Source organism: Aptenodytes patagonicus, chromosome 4, assembly GCF_965638725.1.
Source record: "Aptenodytes patagonicus chromosome 4, bAptPat1.pri.cur, whole genome shotgun sequence".
Classification (NCBI taxonomy): Eukaryota; Metazoa; Chordata; class Aves; order Sphenisciformes; family Spheniscidae; genus Aptenodytes; species Aptenodytes patagonicus.
Window position 1 is genome coordinate 2,287,785 of NC_134952.1, and position 12,189 is coordinate 2,299,973.

The following is a 12,189-nucleotide window of genomic DNA, read 5'->3' on the forward strand; positions in this document are numbered from 1 at the left end:
CCCTGTGAGCTGCGCGTCGCCGTTGCCCTGCTATAATTGAGAGGTATTGGCTAATCCGTCTCAGCCAGAGCCCTCTAGTTTTGAAATATCTGTGGCTTTTATACAGTTGCCACTCTGTAAGAATTATGTACCGCAGAGGAAGTTCCTCTCTGGCTCTTGTGTTGTTCCTTGGCAATCTGAACGCTTCAGCTTGTTTAAATGAACGCAGCTAGAAATATGACTTGGGCTTTTAAATGGAGCACTCGCTTGACTCCCCCAGTGGCATAAGATATCTGTGTGTAAACTCGTTAAAGCAAGCTGTATTTTTATGTTGAGTCAACGTGAAAACAAAGATGTCTTGGTTTTAAAAGCAAAAGGATCCCAAATGCAAGCTTTCTAGATTGTCTTAAAAACAGAAGTGTCAGTGAAAAGTTTGATATTTCTTGCAGAAGGGAGCTTGAGGTTAGCTGCAAAGCTGGATTTTTAGTCCAGAGTTACTGGACTTAGCCTGGTGCTGTTTTATTTGCCTGTATAAGATTAAAACCTCAGAACTCGTCCTTGAACTGTGGTGATGCACTGCATGTGTACTTTAGGCATAAAGACAGGTGCCAAATCACATCACCTAGGGGGAAAGCTGTTCTTTTTTTTTTTAGTGAGTAATTCCAATACTGTGCTGTGATTTAGGTGTCTCTGGGAAGCCACAAGGATCGCTATCCAAAAGCTTTCTATTGCTGTAGCTTGGGTGGCACTTGAGTTACCTCTTCCTAAAGCATAAACCACTAAGTTGCATCTTCCTAATGCAAAACCACTCCTCAAAGTCCTGTTTCCTTATGTAGGATTCCTCTGGGAGTAAACAACTGTCTGGGACACTTTAATGATTCATCATCGTGAAACTGTCATCTACCCTCTAAATAGGCAAATTACTGCCGAGCATGCCAGCAGGTGATATCCAGCGTATGTTAAATCCAAGCTACCTTTGCTGCTAGCAGCAGCTTGAGGCATGGCGTGGCGCTGTCGCTGCCAAAGCGGGGCAGGGAGTCTGCTGTGAAGGATGCAGCGTAGTAAGGTTAAGAACCGGGAATGCTGGGGGCAATGCCTTAAAGTTCATCCGAATTTGAGTCTGAGCAGTGTTTTGTGATCATGAAATCCGCAAGGCGGCTCCTTCAGGAGTTTGCTGGGACCTGGTGAAACTGAAAAACTTCTTTTAAATGCAATATAACTTTCTAAGTAAGATCTAGTATAAGCTCCCTATAAAGCCTTTCTGCAGAGCATGGTGACATGCTGGCCCGGAGCAGAGCACTGCAGGCTTCTGCATCTGTCAGTGTTGGCTTTGATATCAAAGCACTTAGCTGTCACTTATAACTCCATGGGTTTTTCTATTCCCCCTTTCTAAATTCATCTCTGGCTCTGACTTGCGATTAAAAAAAAAAAAAGGCAGTACTAGGGGCTTCAATCGAACTCTGTTATTGAAGAAAGGTCTGCAAGCTCAGAGCTTGCAGTGGGAGCTGTGATTTGGATAGGGCACGGAAGGAATAGAGTCCAGTTTCATTCCCCATAAATGCCCTGCTGGAAAAACTGCAAGAAGACGGGGAGAAAAGCATGAAAACCTGATAGAAGCCACTGGAGTGGGTAACCCTGACTTTATACTTGCGTTGGGCAGGAACTTTCTTCCCCACAGGTGCTTTCTGGCTCTCTAGCTTTGAAGGACCTGATGCAAACGGCATCAGGAGGGCTTGTGGGGCTGTGGCTGCCCCGGGAGCATCCTTGCAGCTGTACCATGGTGGGATGGATGGAGACCAGTGATAATGTGGGCTCTGGCGGGGGGGACGGGACCCCAGATTTGAAGGTGGTGGAAAGAAGATCTCAGCTGGTCGGTGCTTGGAGCCGGGCAAGCTTTGTCTCAAGATGCCGCGCGTGGGTTTTGAACAGCAATGGTGACAGAGTGGGTTATTGCTAGGTGCTACCCACTCATGGGGGCAGATAAGGAGTGGAAAATTAGGAGGGGGGCAGTCTGGGGACTGAGGATGAGGTGGCCTTCCTTCCCCTTTGGTGTTGGGGCAGGTGCCGGCACCCTGCAGCGGGGGGAGCTGCCACTTGGGCTCAGCCCCTGGGGAAAAAGCACCCCACGGAGTACAGTTGGATGTCAGGTTTATTCTCCTTTTCCCCTCACCCGCTGCCATCTTCTCCAGGAGTTAAATGTCTCTTCCCCCTGCTCCGAGCCTAATTGCGTCCCCAGGGTTTAACACGCGTGTGTTTGTTTTATTCAACGTGTTGGCTGTTCCCACCGGAACAGGCTGATTTTTTTTTTAAGGGATTGGGCGCTTTTTTTTTTGCTTATTGTGCACAACAAGCTACTGCACAAGATATTCGGGGGGGGGGGGGGGAGGGAATTGTAGTAATGCCAATACTTCTTGAATATTATAAACCTGGCTTATCAGCCCGACGCAGAGCTGGAATTTGTCTCTTCCTGTGCTGCATCTCTGCTTTCTGAGAGGGGCGTTTAAATACAGGCTGGAGACGCAGCCTTTCCAGTGTGCTCTGCTGGGCTGTGACAGCAGCAGTGGGGCTGCTTGAGCAGCTCTTTTTTTTCTCTTTTTTGCACTAATTCATCTCCAAAAAGGAACTTCTCGGGGAGAAGGCTCTGAGACTGCATGTCCCAACAGTACCCGCTGAAGGAGGTGAAGGGAGACGCGGTTTGCTTCGTACCTGGCTCTCCTCTCTTCTCCGTCCTAATGGAGCCGGCTTCTTTTTGCTACCCCCGGCTCACTTTTCTCCGCTCGCCCTATGGCCAGTTTGGGGCGAGCGCTGGCTCTTCGCAGGATTTGGCCCCGTGGCCGCAACGTTTGACACAGAGATGGACCGGGCCAGTGGACGGTGCGTGACCGGGAATGAAAGGGTTGGGGACCGGAGATGGGTGGCATGGGGTAGCAGAGAAGCCCACTGAGATTTGGGGGGGGGGGGGGGGGCTTTGGAGATGGTGGGTAAGGAGGGAGGCAGTGCAGGTAGGACTTGGTGGATGCATTGGCGCAGTTGTGTTGATGCACTCTCCTCTCGGACCTCTCCTGGTGGTGCTTGCTTGGCCGCTGTCATCTCCACCAAAGAGCAGCTCCGGTCCCTGCTACAACCTCGTGCAGACTGGCCAGGGAGAGCTGATAAACAATCTCAGCACAGAAAAAAATAAAAATAGAAACTGATCTTAGCCAGTCTTTTGTTTCATAAGCTTGTTCGCTTGCTGAAATGAATCCAGCAATGTTTGAAACCTGAAATACCTGCTGGAGGCTAGGCGGGCTCGTTTCACCTTTAGGGTTGTGATGCTGTCAACTCTGTCCTTTAAACTGTTATTAAAGGTATCAGTGTGGGTATAGGGGAAGGTGTTAAGATCCTCTATTGCAGATTTGTCTTGCTACAAGGAAGTACCTTAAAAGTACCAGCTTGGTTCAAAATTTTACACGTTGCTTTACTGCAAAGAATCGATATGGGGAAACTCAGTAAATCCTGCTGGTTTAGGAGCTGAGCCCTGCTGTAAGTGCTGATCCCAAGGACAGGAGTCTTGACTGTAAAACTTTTTTTGAGGAAGGTATTGGGCTTGATGAGATGAGGTCCTGAGCAGCCTGATTGTAGCTTTGAAGGTGGTCCTGCCTGGAGTAAGGAGTGGGGCTAGAGACCTCCAAGGGTCTCTTCCACCCTCAAGTACTTTATGAACCATGGTATGTACTTCCTTTACATCTTAATAACAGTCTGAACATGATGCACCTTACCTGGAAAAGCTTATCAGGTGGTATGCAAAAAAAAAAATGGAGGAGACTGGATGAGCAGTCTCAGCAGAGAAAATGCGTAGGAGGTGTTTAAAAACATGCATTGCCTGTGGTTTCATGCAGCGGAAACAAGTCTGAAGCAGGGACTGAAAACGGGGGTATGTGGCTCTGACTGAATCCTTCTGCTAGAAGTGATGCCTCTTCCCGAGCCGTGCCCTGCCTCACCTTGCTTTGCGCTGGGAAACGTTTGCTGCCTCCTGGTAAATATCATCACTGGGAGATTTTTACTTCAGTCACAGTAATTGTCAGAGTTACTGTAGGGGAGTGACCCAGTCTTGCTAGCATTTGGATAACTTGCTGTTCATTTCTGTCTTATTTTTTTTTAGGGTTCTGCTTTTTCTAAGGCTGACTTGATGTTGCTTTGGGGGGAGTTAGGTTGGGTTTTTTCTTTTTTTTTTTTTTTTTTTTTGGCCAGCATAGACCATTCCGCTGGGCTTTAAATATCCAGCTGGGGGAGACTTGGCTTATTGTTATGAAGATCTTGAATTGTAAGGAAAGTGAAGCAGTGGAATAGGCTGGAGCCGGGGGAGAGGATGTGGCATCTTCCCTCCAAAGCTTTTTAGGCACTGCACAGTCGAGCGCTGGGCAGAGAGGCTTGGATATTAGTCTCCTCGGATGAGGTGAGGTCTCTTCAGCTCTATTTTCTGCAACTTGCTGTTAGAGCACAGACTTATTGCCCTGCTTCTCATTCCCTTATGCAGGCTCCTCATTGAATGCGTGCATTAACCCTTCCGCTGCTGCCCGTGCAGCTGAACTGTCATGCTGAGTAGTGTGGAAAAAACATCGGAGCCCAGCCCCGCAATCGGGCAGGCACCGTGCTCACAGAGTACAGAAGCTATATCTTTAAGAAATTTGCTATATCTACCTCTCAGCAGCAGGTTCCCCCCCCCCAGCTTCTTCCTGCATCTTCACATCCTCTTGTTTTCCCTGTACTTCTGTCTGTAAGGTACAGTATCTTCTCACTTCAGTTGAGCCTGGCTGCCACAAAGCTTTTTTTTTTTTTAAGGAGGCACATGAGCTTTCTCCATACAGCATCCAGCAAACGCTGCCGGCTCCGAAGCGCAGGGTCACTTTAATTATTCTAATTTTCCTCCTTGCTATCAGAGGCAAATAGCTCTGAGAGGCAGCGGGATCTGGGTGGCTGGAGGAGACAACCCGAAGCCCAGCCTTGGCCGGGGCTGCGGTGGCATGCGGAGCGGTGCTTCGCAGGCATGAAGTTAGCGGCTTGCCGGCATCGCTGCTCCGGTTGGGAGAGCCGGGTTGGAGGTGCCCATCTGGGAGCTAATCGGTTGCATTCTCACTCCACCCATTCCTCGCTCGCCAATTGGAAGTGAGGGAGAAAGATGCTCTGGATGGATTAATATTGGAGCCACTGAAAAAGCACGAGCCGTTGCCGCCTCAGCCACCTGAGCAAGTGGCATTTGGGAACAAGTGTGGTGGCTCAGGGGGAGCAGCCAGGAGGGGAGCCGAGGCTGTTTGAACAGCATCTCTATTAAAGAAGTAGTGCAGGTAAGTTGTGGTCTTTAAAAAAACAAAACCCCAAGATTGAAGCGCTACTGTTGCTGGGCGATGCATTTGGCCAGGAAATCTAGAAAACCAGCTCTGCCAGCTCTTTAATTATTTAATTCACTAAAGAAAGGCAGTACTTGATGTATTTTCAGTGGGCTTTGCTGCTTAGTGATGATATCTATTGCCTGTGCCAGATGTCTCTGTGCTGTTGTGTTTAAGGATGGAGAAATACCTTTTGAATTCAATTTACATTAACCAGAGTGCTGTCTTTCAGGGTTTGAATTTAGTTTCAAGATGTGCATGGGGAGATGAGCACAAGAGACCTTACCTGTTCTGGTTTTTCTCTAATGCTAAAACATCCTAACAGCCTGTCTGTGAGGCTTTACATACTGATGTTTCACGTGGGGAAAGTGCAGTGCTGGGTGAAAATAAAATGCACGTATGTAATCTGTCTAAAATGCTAGCAAACATCACCCCTGTTGCTGTAGCCATGGAAGCCATGTAGATGAACCATAAACAATGTCCTAATGAATAACACTCTATCGTGGATTGTCAGTCTGCAATTATTTCACCACCGGACCGGGGCATTTTTATTTTGGGTTGATGATGGACAGCGAAATCAGATCTGGTGCTGCTGGCTCTCTCCCCCCCCCGCCCGTGGCAGTGGTGGTGTCACTGCTGCTGTTTCGTGGCTCCTAGACATAGAAACCGTATGGGGTGATTTGTGTTATCCTGCCAAGCCTGTCGTGATTCGAAATCCCTGTTTCTCGGGGGAGCGTTGATGCTGCGGAGGGCAGCTGGGCTGCCATTTGGGTATCCTTTGGGCTGTTTTCACTTTTAATGGCAGAGGGATGTTTTTCTTTCTGTGTCTTGCCTGGAACCACAACTGAAAATTGTGTTTGGTGATCAGGTGGCTGGGTTCACTGCTCTCCTTCTGTGTCTCTTCATGTTTCCAGTATAGACCTTGTTTTTGACCAAACTTCTGGTTTTGGGTGAATTAGAGCTGGTCTCCTGTTTCATCCAGGTGCCTTCTGGGTGGTGGTGGGAAGGGGTGCAGGAATAACTTTGCTGCAAAGCTTGGCCCAGCCACTGCTGCCTCTTTAGCAGCTGTTTTCATTTCTGGTGGCAATAAGATAGGGGATAAAAACTTTATAGAAATGCACTTTGTTCTAAAACATGATCCTGGTACCCTGGGGGGGGTGTGCTAGAGTGTGAAACTGGTGGTGCTGGAGCATCTCTTCCACCTAACCCCAAAGAAGAGGTCTTATAGCTAATAGCTTACACCTTGCTGCTGCTGCTGGATTTTTTTTTTTACAGTATTTAACACAGTTGAACCACTGCAGGGAACAGCTCCCTTCCTCTGAATAGCCCCAAGCAAGTGAAACGTTGATAGACTGTCTCTTAACCATTTTGGCATGTTTTACATAGTACCACTGCAGATAAGTGGCAGGTGGTGGCCTCTGGAAGACCTGCCTGTACAAGGAAAGCATTTCAGCAAAGAAAAAATATCTCGGGCACCTTTTTGAATCCGCATTCAACTCTGACCAAGATTTGGGGCCATTGCAGTATCTTTTTTTTTTTTTAAAATAAGAGTTATGAGGTTTTTGATAGGGCCCTGCAAGTGAAAGAACTGTCTGAAAAGCTGTCAGTAAGAGTTAATGCTTTCTGAATTATTTAAATGTTTCAGGAAAAGTCTACTGAAAAGCCTCAACTGGTCTGTTCTTGGGCCTTTGCCAGCTTGTGGGATCTCTGGAGGTATTTGCTTTCGCTCCTCTCCATGTAGCACTTATGCAAGAAATCCTTGCAAGTCTTAAATCACTTTTTTTAGAGGCCCCGACAAAACGAAACCTCCCCCTTCAACCTGAAATAAAAGGCAAATAGCCCGAATTCTCTGTCCGCCAGCCAAATCCCAAAGCGTCGTCGTTCCCTCACTTCTCCGCTTGTCCTGCTCACCTATGAAATGCAGGCCAAGAAACCTGGCGGAGGAGGAGAAGATATCCCGTTAGCAAAGCAGCTGCACGGATCTCAATTTACAGGGTCGCTTCCTCTTGCAGCTCACCTCTGGGAGGCACCCTTGGATATTAATTGCTGGGGTGGGCTCAATTGTGATGAGTCAACCTGGACAGCCTGGTGCTGATGGTAAATCCAAGCACCGCTGACATCAACCTTTCATGTGCATGGGGTTTTTTTTTTTTGGGGGGGGAGGCCTCTGGTAGCTGTCACCGCTGCAGCCAGCGATCTTTTATTAGATGGTTTTATTGCGACGGCTGCTCTGGAGGAAGCTGGGGAGGGGATGAAGAGGGGAATTGTTCAATACAGTGAGGAAAACGCTTTGAAAGGAGACGTGTCTGATCCCTGAGCTTGTGTGTGGGTGTGTGTTTGCCTGGGAGTGAGTAGGCAGGACAATGCTTCCTGCTTTTATCCTTTCAATATGATGCTTTCTATTTTCATAGCCAGCAACTGTGAAAATTAGTTCTGGAGTTTCATTTATCAGAGTGACCGTGCTATGATTTAAGACTTCTTCACACCATTTCCCTTCATCAGAAGAACATCCATCTCCTTGCATATAATCCCTGATTCGAGACTTTAGTGCCTGCTGAGCCATGAAGCTATAAAGTTGTGTTTTCCACCTGGATCGGGACTGGCATCCCAGGGTGGTCATGCTGTGGTGGAGGACACTGTTTAAATCCATGGAGCAAAGCTTTATGTCCAGGTGACAGGTCCACTGTGGGATAGCCTAGGAAATGTCAGAGGGTTGGTGTCGCATCCTCCAAAAAATCAGAGAAATGGGACGCTTCCCAGGGTGTTAGAGATATTTAGTTTTGGTAATCCAGACCTCTTAGTCCTAAAAATGGGAATTTTGGGGAAATGAAATCCTTGTGGGAAGCAAAGAGGTGGTGAAAATCCTTTAGGGATACCTCTTCTAGTAGAGGGGCAGGGGAGACAAGTGACACATCTGTGCAATTCTGTGGCAAGAAGAGTATGTTAAAACATACATAACTCTTTAAAAGTGCTCTTTAGTAACAGAAACATCCTCTCCTGTAAGGATTGAGCAACCTGCTCTAGTTGAAGATGTCCCTGCCCACGGCAGGGGGGTTGGACTAGATGGCCTTTAGAGGTCCTTTCCAACCCAAACTGTTCTGTGAGTCTATGATTGCTAGAGGACTTGGCCGTGTCTACGCCTAAGGAGAGCAAAGCTTGTGTCCCTGCAGGTCTGAGTCTCTCGGCTAAAGCAGCAATCTGCCATTGGATTGGGCTACTTAAAAGCACCTTCCTTCTTGGTCTCTGCTCTGGCTGACATTTTATCGTCTTCTAAAAGCTTACCAAGGTGAAGGGGTGTGGAGTAGATTTAAATCTTCCTGGGTCATGGCTGTCTTCTAGACCATTTTCAAGACCTCAAAAGTTGATTTCTTGTAACTGTTTGCGCGCAGGCAATGTTTTTAAGCAACCCGTTTAGGTAAAGGTCTCCAACAAAAATCCCTGCTCTATTACAAAGTGGTGCCAACACCTGCTGGTGTGCCGTACTGCTGCCTGCATTAAACCTCTAGGCGTGCCACGTGGGGATGATGAGTCCGTTGTCCATCCTTCAGTGTCTGGCTGTGGTTTTTCAAAGGCTTGGCAGCTCCGCGAGGAGGAGGATAAGCTGAGAAGAAAAGCAGGGGGGGGGCAGCAGTGCAGAAGGGGAATGTAGACAGAGGGGAGTCTGCCCTTCCTGTGAGTACCTGCTGGAGTGTGCCTCCAGGCTTTCACCATGATGACCAGTATGTTGTTAACTCTTTACTCTTCAAATAGTGCTGCAGAAAGCAGTATTGGGAAGATATTTCCACATGTGTGATGGACATGTGGATATAATCGGGGGGAGGAGGAACACAGCTGGTCCTTTGTGGAGCTGAATAGCTTGTCATGGGGCTCTGCTTAGCCCTTCCCCGCAGCTACGCCACTGAGATGAATGAAGGACAAGTTGAGGAGGGATAGGGCTCTGGTGTGTCTCATGAAAGAAGGGTTTATCCCTCTCAGCCTCTGCTTGGGATGAGATGTGGACAGACGTGTGGCTGCACAGAGAAGGCACGTGTGGCGCTCGCAAGGGGAGCGAGGCTGTAAAGCTGCAGAAGAAGAGTCCTTTAGTTGATCTTGACTCTTATCCCTTCAAGACAAAACTCCCTGGAAGGCAGCAGAGTGCTGGTATTTCCCATTTAATGACTTACAAAAGGTCTTTTTACCCCTCTTGGGTTTTCTGTTATGTTTTCTTTTGCCTTTACCAATGCAAACTGGTGCTTTCTGGGGAAAGGTCTATGTTTGGGCTTGCCACAGGCAGCAGGGCTCATACACCGTATTTACCAGGCACTTTCCTGCCCAAGTATTAACAAGCATGCCTTACTCATCTTGCGCTTCCTTGAGTTACGGTGATCGCTTTTGAAACCCGGACTTGTGTGGTTTGGTTTCTTTTTTTTCCTTTTTTTTGTCACACCTCTCTAGGTGTAGAGAAAAACAGGTAAAATCTCAAGCTCTTGTCCTGTATGTCAATTGTTATTGCCCAGAACAGCAGCACAGGGGCATGCTTCTCACCTCTGACTGTGCCAGTATGAGCTGTGCTTTCACCAGCGTTTTCCAGTTGAAGTATGCAGGGCTCTGGGAAGGGATCAGCTGCTTAAGGTATAGATAGAAATGAGAAGTGGTAACTTAAGGCAAAACAGCTTTTTTGCATGCTGCTGTCCATTCATTCTTGCTGACTTGAATGGTTTTAAATAATTTGCAGCAAATTTCTCCACCAGGAGACCTCGCTGCTTGGTTCTTCCCTGAAAACTGCCAAAATCTCATTTTTTTTATGAGTACAAGCGATGCTATGTGGGAGAATCTTGCAATATTGATGTATTTGGACCCGATCAGCTAGTCAGTGTGATCAGATTTGCTGCCTGTCAAGCTCTTTTCCTGTTCTGCGGTGATGCAGTTTTGCATTACGAAAGGAGTCTGAAGCTTCCTCATCCTCTTGCTGTTGAGCTCTTGCTGCATACAGAGATTTTTAGACTCTCTAGTTGCAAGCTCCTTTCAATCAATGCTCCACATAATTTAAAAAAAAAAAAGTCCTCTCCTGCAGGTTTCCCTTGGGATATTATTCTTTGTGTGTGGTTTTTCTTTTAAGTCTGTCTGGTTTTCTGCTGACTTTGGGTGGAGGAAGGGAGCAGCATTGTTTGGTTATTAGGTATCTGAAGCACATAAATTGTGGCTCTCCCCCTGCCCCAAATCGCATGAACCTGGGTGCAGCTCCCTGGTCACTTGTGCTGCCGCAGACTCCCTTGTCCTGTGATGTTAATTCACGGTGGGGTGGAGAGAACAAAGAATAAAAAGCAGGCTCAGAGTTCAATATTAAATACCAGGTCTGATGGAGCCTTGGATAGGGGTAGACTTGTCATCTTTCCCCAGATCTAAGCCTTAGATGAGACAATACACTTGTTCAAGCTGGACTTGGCCCCGGATCTGTTTGAGGTAGTGCAACCAACTGCAATGTTCCCCATCACGCAGGGAAGCTGGTGCCCAACTATTTAACGGTAGTGATGGACGCTTTTAGCACTGACTGACAAACTTCTGGAAGTCAGCTCGAAGTGGCCAAAACCTTGCTTCAAAGCTAAAGCCCTACATGTCTTCTGGCAAGTAGATTTTTGTTTTTTCCCAGATAACTGGGCAGTTCAGTCTGTCATGCTGAGAATTGCTCATTCCTCCTGGGAGGAAATTGGGAAAGTCTAAAGTATTTCTCAGCTGAACAAGTGATTTTTGTTGTAACTCCTTGTTCCGAGGCTCAAGTGTTTGGCTTTATCAACTTTAAGGCAAGACGTTGCATTTGCTTATCAGTGTCAGAAATGTCCTCAGCTTCAGCAAAGCAGTGTTGAAGAAGGTGGTGGAAATTGGGATATTGGAGCACACCCTGAGTAAAAGATGATGAAGGTACCCAATGTTTTCCCATCAGTACTTATGGGGTAACTAAATGGTCCAGATGTACAGGCTGCCTGTGTTCAGAGACAACCCAAGAGCAGCCGATATTAAAGGGCCTGTAAATGAAAAAGTACCTTTCCAACAGCTCTTTCAAAATGGTGGTGTCTCAAAGTAAACCCCAATTAAATATCAAGACACTAGAACTTGGAGAGGTTTACTGAAGGGAAGTCATAAAAGCCGAAGTCTGTAAGTGCCACTTGTAGAAAACTTGTTAGAGAGCTATGTTTTGCTTCAATATAAGGCTTGTGCTGCAGAGGGCTGTTTACTTGGAAGATGCCAGCAGCAGAACATTGTAATTGAGTTACCGAAGTATCCAGAGAATGTGTTTTTATTTGTAATCCACTAATATTGCAAGGCTCAAGAGAACTTATTACTAACCTTAAAAGAAGCGAGTTAAAATGGGTTATTAGATCTGAGACACGTTTCCCACAGGAATTTAATAATGGAGGATGGCATGGTAGGGTTTTGTCTGTTTTTGTTGTTAAATGCAAATGGAGAAATGGTAAGAATGTAAGAAATCAGGAAGTATACCTCCTTCTGGTCTGATACTTCCTACTGCAGATCCTCTGATTTGTCCTACTCCTAAGAACAAGCACCTTAAACTACAGTGAACTTGACTGTCCTAGCAACAGTTAAGAAGTAAACTCCGTATGCCTTCCCCTTGGTGGCTTTTGAAGTCACTGCAGTAGCTTCAAGTCAAAGGACAGTGACTTCTGAAGTCTTAAGCTGTGTTCCCGAGCCTAGAGAAATAGGCTTTGTTTTCCATTTTGCAGTGCTTCAGCTCTTTGCTTTTACCTTTGAATTCAATGCTTATAAAGGGATGAGAAACTAGTCAGAAGCTTTTCTTTGAAAAAGCAACTTAAGTGGTGACACTTTTAATGCCTGTCCAATTTAGTCT

General features: G+C 46.8%; 1 protein-coding gene across 4 annotated transcripts in view; it reads left to right on the forward strand.

Annotated features, from left to right (window-relative positions):
* Window positions 1-2,583: 2,583 nt before the first annotated feature.
* Window positions 2,584-12,189, forward strand: part of SLC4A11 (solute carrier family 4 member 11) — a 95,528-nt gene continuing 85,922 nt past the window's right edge. For 3 of the 4 annotated variants that reach the window (XM_076335647.1, XM_076335649.1, XM_076335648.1), the window contains exon 1: window positions 2,584-2,853. In XM_076335647.1, the coding sequence (XP_076191762.1) occupies window positions 2,631-2,853 (223 nt within the window). In that variant the 5' untranslated portion in view covers window positions 2,584-2,630. Of the gene's footprint in view, window positions 2,854-5,267; window positions 5,304-12,189 lie in introns of those variants that run through there. The other variant, XM_076335650.1, reaches the window with a different exon arrangement.